The sequence below is a fragment of the Clinocottus analis genome, unplaced genomic scaffold, assembly GCF_023055335.1.
Source record: "Clinocottus analis isolate CAN_PGR_092001 unplaced genomic scaffold, fCliAna1.0.p SCAF_23, whole genome shotgun sequence".
Classification (NCBI taxonomy): Eukaryota; Metazoa; Chordata; class Actinopteri; order Perciformes; family Cottidae; genus Clinocottus; species Clinocottus analis.
In genome coordinates this window covers 5,597,004-5,614,211 of record NW_027175965.1, presented here as the reverse complement: position 1 = coordinate 5,614,211, position 17,208 = coordinate 5,597,004, and the positions used below count along the sequence as shown (strand labels likewise).

General features: G+C 40.1%; 1 protein-coding gene and 1 long non-coding RNA gene across 3 annotated transcripts; one reads left to right on the top strand and one right to left on the bottom strand.

Moving 5' to 3' along the window:
• Nucleotides 1-10,004: 10,004 nt before the first annotated feature.
• LOC137793685 (uncharacterized) lies at nucleotides 10,005-12,562 on the bottom strand. 2 transcript variants are annotated; one of them, XR_011078236.1, is made up of 3 exons: nucleotides 12,392-12,562; nucleotides 10,677-11,320; nucleotides 10,005-10,568 (listed from the first exon to the last, which is right to left on the bottom strand). It is a non-coding gene; the product is annotated as an uncharacterized lncRNA (long non-coding RNA). The 2 variants fall into 2 exon arrangements; XR_011078235.1 differs by having other exon boundaries at nucleotides 10,005-11,320.
• An 812-nt stretch (nucleotides 12,563-13,374) lies between these two features.
• On the top strand, nucleotides 13,375-16,671 carry cunh1orf52 (chromosome unknown C1orf52 homolog). The gene is made up of 3 exons (XM_068589500.1): nucleotides 13,375-13,820; nucleotides 14,755-14,965; nucleotides 15,380-16,671. The coding sequence occupies exons 1-3, from the start codon at nucleotides 13,521-13,523 to the stop codon at nucleotides 15,523-15,525; spliced, it is 657 nt and encodes a 218-aa protein (XP_068445601.1). The 5' UTR covers nucleotides 13,375-13,520; the 3' UTR covers nucleotides 15,526-16,671.
• Nucleotides 16,672-17,208: the final 537 nt, after the last annotated feature.

Genomic DNA, 17,208 nt, shown 5'->3' with positions numbered 1-17,208 from the left:
TATAAAATGTAAATACTCAAGCAACGTACAAATCCTTTGAAAAGACAAAAATACAAAAAAAACAACTGATCTAACTAAAATGTATTAATGTACTGATAATCACTTCAATGATCAAAAAACTACTAAAAACAGGTCACTCTGTTGCACTGGGTGACATGTTTCTTCATTGCCATCGTACCATCATAGTATAGTTTATTTTAAGTCACATCCACAGTTCTGCTGCCGTAAATACTCACTACTAGAGCATCAGATATGTAAAAATATAAATAGTTCTCAACAAATGCTCCTGTTTCAGTTTTGTTTGCTAAGGATTCGCAGCTGTTTTAACTCACGGTAAAAAACAAAAAAGGAAACAATATATTCAGGACATCATTTTCACTTCTTCAGTCACGAATTGGCTTCGAGCTGAGAGCCTACAGGTATTGTGTTTCTATTATTACATGTCTGAAAATCTGAATTATTACGCTTCTTTTTTTTTTAAAATATGAAGACTTAACTGGAGCATGTTAGTTTGGTCTTGTAGTTTTTAGTTATTGACAGAAACAAAGACCAGACTGGGATCCCTAGTGGTTCTGATTTAATTTTGATTTTACCCCAAAATGTTTGCCAATGAGACGCAGCGGTGATATTAACTTGTTAATAGATTGCTCAGCGCTTGTGGCCCAGTAGGACACCCGACAACGTGTCTTTATCCGTTACATGGAAAGATGAATAGATGTTTTGTACAAGAGTGATTAAAACAGCATGAATATCTGGGAACGTGTCCTGTTGCTAACCTGAAATTAAAAGATGTATCCAAGCAGTCTAGACGGAGATAGCCCTGAGGTCATCACATCATGACTACCAGACTGTTTTGAGTTGACTAGCTCTGCTGGACACAGGACTTCATGGAAACCCAAACATTACACTGGCCAAGACTGTGGCTGTGTCAGCTGTGGTTGTATTATGTAATAAAGTCTATAAACAGATGGAATACATGTCCCCAAAATAACTTCTAATTATCCTTATCATCATCTTATCTTCTGCTTATGGAACTGAGCACTTTTGATATGAACAACATCCAGCTAATCTTATCTAATAAAATGTGTGAATCGTGTCAAAAATAACTTCAGTAATATGTTTTACTTTTGGCTTGATAACAACACATTTTTCAGGTTACCCAACTGGTTTTGAAAGAACTTTTACAGGAACAGCTGGATACTTTGGGCAATATGCTTATTTGAATACGGTGAGAATATCACTAGCAATATTCTTACTTTTAGAGAAAAATGTTAAGGAAAGTTAGGCTCTTTTTAAAAATGTGGCCTTCAGAACATTGATATAGTAGCAAATAGCTATTTGTTATGTAGCGATATATTGGAGTAATTGTTGCTCTCTATGTGCGTGTTGTAATCAAAGCTTCTCTTTGCTTTGTTTACATGACCGGGTCAATCGCGCGTACATTTTAGTGCATGAATCCTGCGTATGGATAACTAATGACCGTCGCTCTGCAACCAACAATGGTGAATCCTGTTGGAAACGCATTGTCCACGTTTGGTTCTCCCCCAGGTTAACACTGTTAGCTCTGTCAGCACTGTTGCTCTTGTTTGTTTCGCTGTTAGCACAATTAGCGTCCGGCCCCCGACGCCATGTTGAGAGCTGTGTGGACGCAATAGATATTAGAGAGATAATGGTGTACCCGTTAAAGTAAAAGCAAAAAGAAAATCAACAGCAAAATTGGAAGATTTTCAATCACAACACTGGCATCCAGTCACAATCACGTGCATGTTTAAACTGAAAGCCAAACAACACGAAGACAGTGACCAAGTCCAAACGTGAATTAAATAGAAAGAAGATCTGGAAATTGATCAATTTAAGATCTGTGAACACTTTTCTCTCAATGAGTAGCCTGTGGTTTGAGTAAAAGAAAAGAAAAAAGCAACACTGGATAAAGGCTTCCAGCTATTATCTGTGCCCCGCATGTTCTGTGAAGTGCCTTCTGGTGGATTTACACACTGACTGCATTCTTCTCTGGACAACACAAAGGAAAATGAATGCTAAATTGTAGGAAATTAACTTAAATGAAACAAGATGGCTCTTTCTGAAGTTATGAAACGCAAATGGGAGGAAAAAAGCGATAGTTTTTATGATCTTTGTCTGTTTTATGCTCATTTTTTTTTCCTGTGTGAGTTTTGTGTCACTACTAGTGTTTCAGGACTAACCATGTTGTCATTCAAGAGGCTGCTTGTCAATTCTAATTCCTCGACATTTATTTACAGCATAGACACAAAGACACTTGAGCTTTCCCTTTCACACGGTTATTTCTGTACAAGCCCTGTTGTTTGCCTGTTTTATTTCTCAAAGACAAAAAGGACTCTCGAACCAAGATAAATAAGACCCACATTTGTGAGCGGCGTGTGAGACGATAGACCAGAAATAGGTCAAACAAATCAGGAATCTGGTAATCATTCCCATTGGGAGAAAGAGATTTCACAACAACGTGGCCCATTTATCTCATTAATCCTGCAATTTAAATTCTAGTGGTCAAATTGAAAAAGCAGAGCTTTGTAGTTAATTCATTAAATCTGTGTGTAATCGAATACAGCAGCTCAAATACTTACAACCAACTCATCACCTACTTGCTACACAGTAGATCTGCTGAGCTGCGAGATTTGACATGTGCGGTAACGCGGGTGCTGGACGATGTCTTCTCGTAACAGGGAGCGTCCGACCGAGCTCTTCCTGTAAATGTCCAACAGAGGGACCCTGTGAATCTCCCGACCAGACAGAGGTGTGTGATTGACCTCTGGCCTCTTCCAGCCTTAAAATACATCATCCCCAGAAGCCCGAGAATACACATTTTAGATCATGAATGGAAAATAATAACACAGAAAGATCCAAACTGGTTTTGCTTCCACTCAGATAATATCCTATATTGTCTTGTAAGGTGGCTCTGAAATATATAAAGCTCGTATCAACAATTGGATTACCTTGAATTACAAATAGTTACAATTGATTCCAATAATGACCCAAACACTCTTACCATGTAGAGACCACTCAAACCACTCATGCAGACATGACTTATCATGTGTTCAATACCATCTATATGTAGGTTAACTTGACAAGTACCTCTTGTGGTCATGTGATCTTGATTGGCTCACAGGGGCAAAGTAGTGTAATAATGTTACTCTTTCACTAACCTTAACCAAGTAGTTTTAGTTAAATAAACCGAATCGAACCTACAAATCAATATCAATGGTTTAAGAATGTAAAAAATGATGTGAACGATGTGAATGGGAAACAAAAAGCTCAGATTGACCCAACTAATGATGTAATTATGTATACTGTAGTCTAGATTGCTATTCTTTTAAAGCCGTCTTGGGAGAAGATGTCAGGTAGTGATGAGACACACATTCTTGTTTCTTCAGCAACAATGAACCTTGCAACTCTTTTCAGATACATCCTCCAAACAAAAAAAAAGAACAATGTTCAAATGTCAGTGAACATGTGACATGAGCAGCCATCATTCTTTTAACAGTTGGGGTCGTTGGTAAACCTTTGGAGAATGTTGGTGTGAAAAGGTGTTCCCCTTCTTTCCATTTGGTTCTGTGCTGGATGTATTGCTTCAAACAGACCAGGTCAACAGGACACCGTCTGCACATTAGACCCAGGGTCAAAGAGACACCTGCTGCCAAGAGGAGCACTCATATAACTGACAGGCGTTAACACTCCCGTAACTACACTGCTAAGCTGCGTTAAATACGCTGCACTGAGTTAAGGTGTGGTGCTGCCCCGCTGCCCGCATCCCACTGCATCAAACCCCGTCTGCAGGCCTTGATTAGCGCTCCAATCTTCTGTACTCACGCTCCTCCTTGTCCCCCTCCTCCTCATCTCATTTCACACTAAACAAAGTCTCAGCGGGGTCCCATGGCTGGAGCCCTCTCTCTCTTATCACCTCACAGTCGGAGCCGCTGGCTGGGTTGATGAACTTGGCTGGATGGAATCTGCAGGCTTCTCCACTTGACTAAGCAGAGCTAATGAGTCGGAAAATCCCACAGCCAGAGCTTCAGGGTTCAAAATGGGCATCAGGGGAAACAGGTAGTTCAAGCATGGGGAGGGGTGGCTGAGGTGAGATTCATAGAGAGCATTTTGCAAGTTGTTGGAGAAGCAGAGCAAGTGGCCGAGAATAAGGAGTCTGGGAGATGAAGCACTACAAGGAGGAGAGGGAGTAGGAGGAGGAGGAGTGTGGGACTGGATGAAGCAGGGATTACCCTGCTTTGATCTGTAAACCTTGTCTGTACCAGGGAGGCTGGGGGACCTCAACTGTCAGCCAGGTGCACTCTGTTCATCAAGACGCTGCCAACCCCCCCACCAAGCTGCCCCCAAGGTGTGAAATGTGCCCCCAATCCTTTTCCATCATGCCCCATCACACAGCAACCTACAGCAGGAGAAGGACTGGCACAGGAACAGACCGTTGTCATACGGTTAGTATTCGGCAGTAGAATTATTGATTCATGTTGAAAGGAATAGTTAGACATTTGGGGGATTATGTCTATTCTTGCTGAGGATGATAGATGAGAAGATTTAAACTGAATTAAGGTGTTTTGTCTTTAGCTGAAGTTTTAAAATAACACGTTCTGGGTTTCAGGGGTTTACGAGCTGGACACTCTTTGCACTGTTTTTGTGAATGAAGCATGATTTTCCCCTGAAGCATGTTTTTCGTTTAACATGCTAAGTCATGCATTATTTCCTTATATAGTGGTGCAAACAACTCACAAAGCCAGAGCATAATAATCTGCAAGATGGACCCAGGACTTCTGAAACAAGCTGTCAAAAAGAAAATATTTTGGACAGTAATTCGTTAGATTTGACAGTTCAGTTCTGACTTGAGGGATATAGATTAGTTTTGCCTTTAGCTAGAAACAAATGACAAAAAAAAACATTGGTGTTCTCCTTGACAGACTGTCAAGTCTGAGAATGTTTCTGATGTTACGTAAGATCTTATGTAAGTCTTATGTAAAGCTTGAAAAGCATCAGGCACTGTCTAATTCACTTTTAAAATGTGGAATAACGTTCAATATAGGAGATAGAAGTGCAACCATATGAGGTGGAAAGGCTATGTTGTCTGTTTCAGATCTTCTCTTGCTGGTGTTTATTTACGACCTGGCTCTCAACTCCTAAATCCACGTCTTCTGCAACTGTTTGTGACAAGAGATTATTGGCGGACATAAGTGACAAATTTTATTTGAATTATGCATCTGAAAAGTGGATGTAGCTGGCCGGATCAAAGCATTCTTCTGTAAAACGTGCAGCACATGCAGACAAGGGGGCTTTTCCGCGGAGTGACCAATCTGTTTCGCGGTCAGCCTTAAATCTTATCCGCAAGATCATAGAGGCACCGTTACCTCGCTATATATTTCCGTGACCCTTCAGGTTCTGTCTCTCTTTTGTCTGTTGAGAATAGCCAAGCTGGGATTCGACAACTATTTGATGAAGTATTAAAGCAAATGTTAGTTTTTAAGGAGGGACCGCCAAAGAGCAAAACCATTTGGTTGCAGGGTTAAATTCTATATTTCAGTGGAGCTTTTGAGGAAACATCCTCAGACTGTTAAAGAATATCTGTGAGAGAAACTGAAACATTTCATGTTTTCAAGAGAACTTGGGACCAAACAATGGGTCAATCCCTAAGAGCCGAAACATGTTAATCTGAATGACCACCGACTGATCATCTGACAATGAGTGTTCACCAGTGGTGGGCCGTCAGGGCCTGCTAAGCCTTCACTGCAGGCCTAAACAGAATCAAAAGGCCTTTGCAGATTAAAGTACACTGAGAGAGGACGTTGTGTCTGATTGTCATGGTCTTCAACAAATCAGATCTTTAGTTTGACGAGCTGGGCGGATTCTTTGACGTGCAGGGCCTGCGAAATGGTGTGGATGTATGTGATTGGTAAGTGGTCATTAACATGCGCTGTGATTGGTCTGATAGAGTGATTGGGTTTTACAGGTGTAGAGACACATTGAAGGTGGAGGTAGGAAATGCACGGCTCGCCACCAGTGTTAACAAGTTGGGAATAGCTTAAATGTTTCACATTTAGGAGAGCAGGAGGTTTAGCTGCGGTTAGCTGTTTTCCCTTGCATCTTTTAACGTATTTAAACATGAATACTATGAAGACCCATAATTAAAATCTGACAGTGTAGTTACCTCATCCAGTAAGCACTTATCGTTCTAACAATCCATCATAAACTGTGTAAAGCAGTTAAGAAAAATGTCCTGCCACTCACAAACTCCTTCACTACCTCTCGTTAACGTGTACGTTTGTATGAATGGGTCTGAGTATAGTCGAGAGATCTCAAGGTGTGTGTGTGTGTGCGTGTGTGTGATGTCTGTATGGGCATGTAGAGGGGAGAGAGAGCGGTGCAAATCAAAGCATCAGGAAGGGCATGGGGTTGAGTGTGCTGTGTGTGCTTAGCCCACAGCCTTCCACGCTGCAGGACACCGTGGAACATGTGATGGGGATGATCGCCCCCCCAGCACCTACCCCTGCCCCACACCACATCCCACTCGCCCCCCAAACTGTCCTTTTGACCCAGATATCCCACACCTTCTCCCCGCAGCCCCCTCGTCTCTTCTCTTTCTCATTTTTTTGTCTCTCACTTTCTCTCTTCTTGCCACATCAGTTGGATCCCGTTACGGCCTCCAGCCACGAGCCCCAACAGGCCGCAGTGCAAACAGAGCCCTGAGTTAATGTAACAAGCACAAAAATGTCACCTCCCAGGTTTGGAATCGAGTGTTAAGTGACCAGAGAAAACACAGTGGCGGAGATAAATAGAGAGCAGAAGTAGAGGATGGGAATGAAAAGAGAAGTACAGAAAGCGAGGAACATGAGGGATGGACAGCAAACGTCTTGAAGAATGAAAATGCAGTGAGGTGGTGAATATGCACACTTTTTAAATGCATGCACACGCGCCGTGGATGAATATAAAAATGCATGTTTTAACATGAATGTCGCCTCTTGGCTTCAGCTGAGTCTTTTTCTGTGGAAAAAAAAGCAGTGAAAAAAAGACCTGTCATGACACCACATGTTATTTCCACCTCAACCATTTTCCAGTTAATCATATCATTATTGGATTGAAATGGAAAAAAAAGAGATGGAAGAAGATAAAAGGAGTGATTACGTTTATATCGGGTAATGCTGGAAGAAAAAGAGAGCATAAATATTTGATTTCCACAGGTGTTGATTTGACAATTATATGGGTTGACTCCTTTTTTATGTGTTGCTGCATGTTGCACAAGACTATGAATGGTATATCAAAGAAAATGAATTAAATGTGATAGTTATTCCTATTATATTTCAAATGATACATGATATGTATGATAACGATAACGTATATCACTTGGACAATATCAGACTGAATCAATTTCTAATGCCAATTTTCACAGAATAAAACTGATGTCTGTACATGGAGCTCGTAAATCCGACAATGATGTGAAGAATAACTTAAATTCTGTTTAACTGGTATGATGACAAGTCCAGGAAGTGCAATTGTGTTGTGGCTTTCACAATATGGATGCCTGATGTGCATGTGATCACCTATAAACTTTTCGAAATATGGAACCATATCACATCAGGCACTCAGAGGCCACATTCAAAATGTTTTTCATTAAAAAGGTGCAAATAAAGTGATGAGTTTAAGGTTTGTTTTACTGAGTTTTATATGTTGTCATACCACCATATTATAGTTTATCAATAAAGACAATAATTTATCTTTAACTAGGTCTGTACTTGTGTGAGTTGGGCAGCTCAAGGGTGTCACAGACTAATATATTAATATATAGAAATTGCATGTATATTAATGCTGGTTGGGACAAAATGTATAGGGAAGGCCATGTTCACAACCGTTGAAAATGACAGTCAGCTTGACATCCGCTACAGTTCTCCTCATTAACCTTTTTACGGGCACTGTTCTACCTCCTGTGTCATCCCACTACATCAACAAAACTGTAGGTCAAAGGTCACCTCAGTGGCTTTAGCCAGAGGTTGCAACTACTTTGGTTGGCTATTTTAACTCGCATAAGGTGATTAAATATACAAATATTAAAGGGAATGTCCCCTACAACTAATCACAAACAATGACATTCGGATACAAAACAGATCGGCCCTCGAGAAAACAGCTTGATTATGCCAAAGAAGGCTGCAACACAAAACCACAAAGATGTCCGGCCTACAGTTAAATTAAAAAAAAAAAAAAAGACTGAAAACCATCTGGGTTGAACAAGCACATCAAAACCCTATTTATTTATTTTTTATTCTCCAGGTGTTCCTTGGCAAATTCAAAATGAGCTGTGGGTTTAATTATCTATAACATTAACATGATTTTCACAATGAAGATGCTCACAATCCCCCCAATGTGTTATAGAACATATTAGGGGGTGCGGCAGGAAAAGGTCCTCGCCAGCGGAAATTAGTCGGCTCTCTCTCTCCTAATTGTAGTAAGATCAGAAGAGAAAAAGACAGGAAAAACATCTGCCCACTGCTGTATTTGCAAACAGTAAACTACCCACTGCTGTCACAGATGTGTCCTGACCTAAGCTAAGCCGATAGATAAAATAAAGACGTTCAAGATATTATGAATGGCTAGATTAAACAGAGACATGAAGAGGTGTGGCTTTTCACCTCCATGGGGAATTTCTCATATCATGGGCAGTCTCTTTGGAGATTGGAGAGAAAAACGTCAGCCAAAGTAAGGGCCACTTGTCCCCACTATAGGACAGTATCCTCCCTACTGAATAAAAATGGTTGAAAACCAGCAATTAACAACAAATATGATCAGATAAAACCAACTATATGATCAGAAAAACAAAACAACTAAGAGGGAAAACATGGTAAACAGGGAATTTGGAATGGCCAATACAGTGACTAGTTATTTCAAATGATTTCAAGTTGCATTATTTGATACACAATCTGCACACATCTGGTCTCCATTCAATCTTCTCATTTGAAGCGACTGTGTCGAGCATGGAGAGGAGGGGCAGGAAGAGACCAGGGAATGGAGAGAGGAATTGTGAGCAGTATATCATTTATATGAACTTGTCTATACTGTGCATTTTAGTTGTCGTTTGACCTGTGAAAGGGCAAAGACTGGCCCCTCTAAGTCTAGCAGACTTCCAAAAACCTAAGACAAATTGTTTAGGTTCTCTGAACTGCTCTAAATCATCAGGAGCAGAGACGTGACCCTCTGAATTCTTGAGTGTTTTGAAGGCGGCGGTCCAAGTAATGGGAGCCGACAATTCATCTTTACTGGATGAGCATCTAAGCATGACGCGGGAGAGATTATGTATTTGTTGTGAAAGGCCATGCGTCTATCGCCAATATTTAATATAAATGTATAGTTGCAAACCAGCGTGAACAATGATCAGGCCAGTACTGGGTTAGGTGTATGGTGTTCACTTCCTGTCACTTTTTCTGCTTTGTTTTTTGGGTGGGTCATTAGTGAGACTGTACTGCACTCTAGTGGTCAAACAGTGTTAATGCCATTGCTGATCACGCTGTCACACTGACTGCTGATTGAAAGTTGTGTTTTCCAAAAAATCTTTACTGATTGCTTTGGGGTTCAAATGAAAGAAAAAAAAAAAAAAAATCACTGGGACTGTTTTTTTCTGTTATTTATTATTATTATTATTATCTGTTATTTAATCTGTGTTGATATGGGGTGTATGTGTGTGTGTATGCGTTTCAGGCCAGTGTGCTTCCTCTCTCAGGTTTACATGTCCAACGCGTATATCTTCTCAGACCTCATGAATATGCGAGGAGGCTTTAAACCTGGATTGATTTAAAGAAAGATCTGTTCTTTGCTCTACAAGTCATCCAGATGACTCAGTGTACATGTTGGTGGAAGAAGTTCGAGCAGCATTGTAGCCTCTGTCGCCATTTTTACAACACCTGTGACTGATTCACTGTTTTAAAACTCATTCATCACATTAACTCCACACCACTAAAGATACAATAAAGATCACAATACAAATGTTCCACTTTAGACATTGAAGTGTTTTATTGAATGAAACACAAAAGTTGAGAAAGAGTAATTTCTGAATTATTAAAAGAAGTATTACTAATATTAGCAGGAAACAGCCAGTCGTCTGTGGGTCCGATGTGAGCTTTTCTTTTATGTCATCAAGGTAAACCTGGATGTCTGGAGGCGGATAGCTCAGGAGGAGTAAAAGGAGAAAAGGATCAATAATGGAGACAGAAAATATTTAATTTCACCGACTAAACAACATCACATGGAGAACAAGCGTTTGGCGGCAGATTATTTAATCGCTTTATTGTTTAAAATAAGGATAAGCATGCTATATGGACGTATATTGAAAATTTAATAAGACACATTTCCAACTTTGTTTTTACATTAAAGCAATATTTAAGTCACTGTTTCCACGTCAGAAGCTCTAACTTACATTCTTCGTCCACAGTGAACAGCAGCAGCTCAGGTGGTGCATGAGGAAGAAAGTATGATCATGGTTAGTAAAACTATTTATTTTTATATTATTGAATAAGTACAAGACAAAATTGCAAAACAGAAGCTCATACTTACTTTTTTCATCCAGAGTACGAGATGAGGGGAACAAAATGGTTAGTAGGGCAAATAATCTTTGACGTATTGAATATTACAATTTATAATTTCTTTTATAGACTACCTACCTTTTTTTGCCAGTTGAAGCAGTTGAAAATTTTCTCGTGGCACATCTAAGAATTAAATAGACAAACATAAAACATATAAGATTTGCTCAAGCAAGAACAGCACGTCAACAAAAAATGAGGACCAGCAGCATGAGCAGGAGGAGCAGGAGGAGCAGCAGCAGCAGCAGGACGGGGAGCAGCAGCAGCAGCAGGAGGAGCAGCAACAGCAGCAGGACGGGGAGCAGCAGGAGGAGGACCAGCAGCAGCAGGACGGGGAGCAGCAGGAGGAGCAGCAGCAGGAGGAGCAGCAGCAGCAGCAAGACTGGGAGCAGCAGGAGGAGTAGCAGCAGCAGCAGAAGGACGAGGAGCAGCAGCAGCAGGACGGGGAGCTGCATGAAAACGAGGAGCAGCAGTTAGGTAAGGAAGAGGAGCAAAAGGAGTACAAAAATAAGGGGTACAGGAAGGAGGAGGAGTAGTAGCAGGAGGAGGAGCAGCGAAGGTAACATAGGGAAAAGGAGCAGCACAGGCTTGTTCCCCCCAATGTGGAGGGAACTGCTGCTCGCTATTTCCCGTACCTGTAGAAGGTGGAACCTCCTGAAGCCAGTCCCCACCGCCAGTGCCAACCGGGTAGTAGTAGGGAAGCATCTCGGCAGTGCGCTCAGTGGCTGAGGAGGATAACATGCATTAGAAAAAGTCACAGTCTCCACTTCAATGAAATTGACTTCAACCAGAGGCTTAAACCCTTTAACCCTTGTTTGCACAACACAATTACACATAACAACCTTGTCTCGTTTCATCTTCTTCACACAAAAAAAACAGGCTAAAATCATAGTCAGAAGAACAATGGGCCAACATGCTGTCATGTTTCAACTTATTTCAAGGTTTAAGATGTTTTTACGGTCATATGCACAGATAACTGACAGTTATTCTATATTTTGCCGTGTCCTCCTAACACACATAATTACAATAAACTTAAGGTAAAAAAAATAAAATAAAATAAGCCACAAAAAAGATATAACAGTATTGCACAACAATATGCTAGTAGTATTGCACAGTGTATTCAATGATATAGCAACATAATCTTGCAGCTGTTTAGTACCTAACGCTCCAGTCTGCACAAGACCGCAAACACTTTACTTCTTGACACACTTTTTGAACATTTCCTCCCCTCTTCCCGTTTTTCCATTGACAATAAAAGTCCCAGACACATACACCACCCCAACACTGCTAGCTAGCAAGCCGTATAAGTACTCAATATAAAAGCTTACATTAATTAAGTAAATACTATGAACCGTGTTGTTCATGTCTGCATGAAGCAACACTGTAAGAACACGGACGAAGTATATATGCGTTATTTTGTAGTCTATCTTTGGAAAATTGTAGTTTCTCGCTGCAAACTGTGACGTCACGGACAGAAATGGCACGGCGGCCATCTTTTTTCTACTTTTTCGACGGCAAATTTGGAAAAAACAGGACTCACAAACAAAACTAACTGCATTTCTCTATCACAATACAAATGTGAACAAATTCCTCACATTTTGCGCTAAATATGTTCCATTTTTACTGTATAATTATTAAGTTACACCGAAAAAACGTCAAGTGAAAAATCAGCCCAACATTCCATTCATGATAATGCATTTTTTAAAAATGTAACATTATTTTACTGATTTTATACCACTTTAAGCATGTAAGAAAAATTAATAAACACATTTCACATGAAATTAAAATAGTCTTACCTTTAAAAGTTGAAAAGCTACTGTGAAACTCTGATTAGCAGGTGGTCCTGAGCAAGTTTCTCGGTCAGCAGGTGTCTTCTTCAACTCGGTTTGCTAAAGCTTGGTTATCCAAGGTTTATCGGAGATCAGGTTTCCAAAAGATTTCAGCTTTGCAGCAGAAACAAATTCGCAGTATAATAAAAGTCGAAGTGCGAAGGAACGATTTAGAGAATCTGGAGCCTTTATATAACCTCGGTGGAACTCGATGGTCCGTTTCTATGACTCGGTACGTACACACGTAACTCACGTGCGTGTGTACGTACCTGCGTGAGCTACCGAGGGACGATAGAAAGATTAATCTTCATTTGCCTCTGCAGAAACTCCAGCAGCATCTCATACAAACGACATGTCCTAACGATTTATTTGAACAACCTCATTTAGGGAACAGTTGATAAGTTACCACCTGAGTTAAATCAAAGTAACAGTATATTGCAATGTGGAATATTTCCAAGGAATTACTCAAACTGATAAGAAATGTCGAACAAAACAGAATAATTTGGATGTTTAAAAATATTCTTTTAGACCAGATCATCACATATAGATAACAGATCCTTAAATTTGTAAAGTAAAATCTCAACGAAGTCCTGTTGAGCGGGACCTCTTCTATGCACGTGTACATGGCCATGAGAGTCATAATGTCACAATTTCCAATATTCAAACAGCTCCAAGTTTCTCAGCCAAGTTTTGTGAAAGCACTCTGTATCTTAATATTTCACATCTATAGTTGATACCAAATGTGTGGCTGTTTATAGATTAAATACTATATGTATGTATATGCAAATAAATTAAAGAAAGGAAGTTTGTTCTGCAAAAAATAGTCGATTGCATGTTGCCGAATGGCACAAAGTTCAAAGCCAACAGTACTTCGTCCTTTAGTTTTTACTCGGCTTGCTCCTTTAATGAAACAGCTTTACGACAGTCGCCACGACACTACTTACGAGTTTTACGACTCTCTTGGAGGCTGATTCAAAATGGAGTAGGGTTTACAGACACTAATCCGAGCCTAACCGAATAGCTTTACAGTCGTATTATTAATTGTTTCTGACAGAAACAGGTTGTCACTTGTTATAAAACTACGAACGCCGGCAACATGACAGAAGAAAAGAAGTCCAGCTCTCTTGGTTTCTTTTCGAGCTACGACGATCTGAGCGACAGCAGCGATGGCAGCGACTCCGACGAGGAGGGAGAAAGTCGGAAGAAGAAACCGGGGACAGATGCTGCGGGAAGCGGAGCTCAGTCCTCCCAACAAGGGACCAAACGAGCCGCCGGCGGAGCTCCGTTACCCAAACCAGACGAGCTGTTTGGCTCCGTGTCCAAGCCCGCCTTCCTCTACAACCCGCTGAACAAGGAGATAGACTGGGAGAGTCTCACGGTCAAAGCTCCAGAGGAGGTAAAGACACAAGTTACACAGCGATGCACTACTTAACGTTACACTGTTGACCTCACCGCTAGTGTGAATGTGTGAACGTTACACCTCGCTTGGTTTACGGTAACTGATACTAGTTAATGACAGACAGTGCGGTGGATATTTAAACACATTCACGCTCAAACGTGTCTCGTTACAGTGGATTATAAGATGTCATCCCTTGGGTAGTCAGTGTCATTACACGGTACGTGTGTACTTCGAAAAAAGGTTATAATTATTACCAGTGCATGCCGAATAATGTCAGCAATGTTCCTCTGTTAGTCGTGTAACGTTAGTCTGAATCCATTTGTATGAGATAAACACAGGTGTGTGTGTGTGTGTGTGTGTGTGTGTGTGTGTGTGTGTGTGTGTGTGTGTGTATACACACAAAAACATCTAATCAGTGCTGAAGTACATGTAGCTATGCAGTGGCGTGCAGCAGGTGATTGAAGGATATTGTCATAATGCAACACAATGATGATCAATTGTTGCCCATTTTTAACAACAGTAGTACATTCCTGTCATGCTTTTTTTTCAATTTGCATTATAAGGAATGTAAACCGCAGCAACAAAAACAACAGAACATCCATTACAACCTTAATACTATTGTGCAGTTATTTTTTTTCTTAAATAAATATTTGCATTTTCTTTAAATAGTTCCATGTAAGGTGACCCATTGATTCTAAATCAACATTAATTATTACAACACTAAATACATGAGACACACCTCTTCCTATTGTATTTAAATGCACCATTATTATATAGTTGATATTTATGCAAAATATATTAGTTTCATTTCCACAAAATAAGTATGCAAGATGATATAGACATAGATATATACTTTTATTATTATAATAACATTTTGAAGAGGAGATTTGCTTTGGCCTGTTTACATCCTGTTTTTCTGTGCCGCTTGAAGCCCGCCAGGGAGTTTAAGCCATGGAAGACAAATGCTGTACCCCCTCCTGAGAGCTACACTGCAGAGCCAGAGAAGAAGAAGGGACCTCCTCCAGGCATGGACATGGCAATAAAGTGGTCCAATGTGTATGAGGACAATGGGGAAGATGCACCACAGCCGTTCACTGGCAACGCCCGGTTCTTACCCACAGAGGAGGAACTCCCTGAATCAGGTTAGTCCTGAAATGCAACGAGAAATTGTTTTACGGTACTCTTCTTTCAGTATGAATGAACTGACACCAACATGACAGGCTAAACCCAAAATACTAAAGTAAATAAGTTTTTTTTTTGAGAGTTTTGTGCATGCGTCCTTTTAAAGCCTAAACAAATCTAGACTTGCATTCATGGTCATCGAGTGTGGAGTGTAAAATAAACTCCGGCCAGTGTCGTTTGTACCGAGAAGAGATGCAGAACTCAGCTTCAGCTGAATCACTCCACATATCCTGATGAAAAATGGATGCTGGGAAATGGAAATTGGGCCCATTGATGTTTGATTGGCATTCAGTTGAGTAATTCAAAAACTTTGTTTTTTCCCCCCACACTCCATCCAACCCCCCAAAACAACTATCACCACTTTTGGTGATCAGATGAGGATTCCGATCTGTCTGCCAAGAAACGTCGCGTGGAGACCTTCCAGCAGAAGGAGAAGAGGAAGAGGGACCAGGGACAAGCGACCTCTGACAAGAATTTCGTAGAGGAGGAGAAAAGGATCCTCAGGCAAAATATCGATTGAGGCCCAACCCTCCCGCAACAATCTGTTTCTAATTTAAATATTGTATGTCGGCTGAAAACGCTCACAGATATAAGCACAGTGGTCAAGTAGGTGGTATGCTGCAAACATAAATAGGCATTTTACCTACATCTTGACATCATTTGCAATATTATAGTATTTGTTTTGTCGTCAAAGGACTGTCAGCACACTTTTTAAAAGTATAGTTAATGGCAGTCCCACTGTTGATGTTTCAATTTAAGAACTCAGGTTCTGGTAAATCTTCACGGACTTTTTTTTTCTCAAGTTTAAGGAAAATTCAGGTGTTTTACAGTCTGGGTTGTATTTTCGTAGTTTCAAGTCGTCATCCCTCTTCGATTTTACCCACCAGCTCTCTTCACAGGGATGAGGGGACATCATGAAACACAGCTTTACAACGTGCACTGGGCATTACCAAACCAGTGGGAAGACAGGTTTGGTCCCAGTTTGGCATCGCTTTACTTTAGAATATGTAGTCTAGACATGAAGGTGAAGTTAAGACCAAAACGGCAACAAATGCTTTAGCTTTGAGAGAGAGGGTTTAGCCTGCTGGGACACATTGAACATACAGGAACATAAACATGGTTAGTAGGCTTTGCCTCTTGTTTGCTTTATTTTAATTAACTAAAATAACAGTGAAGTCCAGCTGTGGTGGTTTACTTGGTCTGTGTTCGTCTTGTATTGTATAAAATATCTAATAATCACTGACATATGAAATATATGTGTGTTGTGTTAATACAGTGACTTTCCTATAAAAATGTGATTAAAATGGCTGTGAATCTGTTAAAATTACATTTTCTTTTTTCTTTTTTTTTTTTTACAACTGCTTGTTCTTCCTGCTTTTGAGCACTAGATGTCGCCCATAAGCTACACTAGCAAACACTCCCTCCATGTTTGTAGGGACGTGTGCTTCACTCTGACTTTGTGAACATTGGGCACCTGAAGTACAACACGGGTCCAGTGGAAACGCTGTTTGTGAGGAAGAGTTTTGATCTTCGCTTTGGAAGTTAGTCTCATCTCAGTTCTCTTGAGATACTCGATGCGGACAGACTGTGGATTCAGTCTCATGTACCTTGTATTACAACGTTACATCTGTGTGGAATAAAACGTCTTGCATGTTTAGTATCCAAATGTTTTTGAAACATTGTACTTTTTTATGGACTTTCTGTTCTACTGTTCATCATAAACCACTTGGTCAATATACAGGATTTTACTGGAGAACGCTGTTCTGTCAGTCATTTCAATTTAGTGAATTAAGGAACAATTTTTGAAAGTGCTGTCATGATTATCCTGGATAAAATAGCTGCTTTTCACAATACTATATAATAATAATAATAACTGATAATTATAATTATGCTTAAAATGGAATCAAAACATACCAGCATCATTTTATTTTACTTTTAGTTTTAGAAACAAATATTTGTATTTCTTTAAAGAGGACATACTCCTTTTTTTAGAGAGCATTCTTTTATGAGCAAAAACTAATCTTAAACAAGATAATAATTATATGCATACGCCATCCATAAATATAAGTGTCACTTTAAAATGCTCGACAGCCTTTCCAAGTCACTAAGAAATATATACGATCATCCCGATAATGATTCAGTGGGAAGCAGAGTTTTAAAAACGTCCGTAATACTTTTAGTAGTAGACTACTATGTATATATA

Excerpts from the sequence above, each read along its gene's own strand:
- cunh1orf52 (XM_068589500.1), top strand. The coding sequence starts at position 13,521 with ATGACAGAAGAAAAGAAGTCCAGCTCTCTTGGTTTCTTTTCGAGCTAC. Across the intron at positions 13,821-14,754 it reads CGGTCAAAGCTCCAGAGGAG|CCCGCCAGGGAGTTTAAGCC; the intron begins GTAAAGACACAA and ends TGCCGCTTGAAG. Across the intron at positions 14,966-15,379 it reads GGAGGAACTCCCTGAATCAG|ATGAGGATTCCGATCTGTCT; the intron begins GTTAGTCCTGAA and ends TTTGGTGATCAG.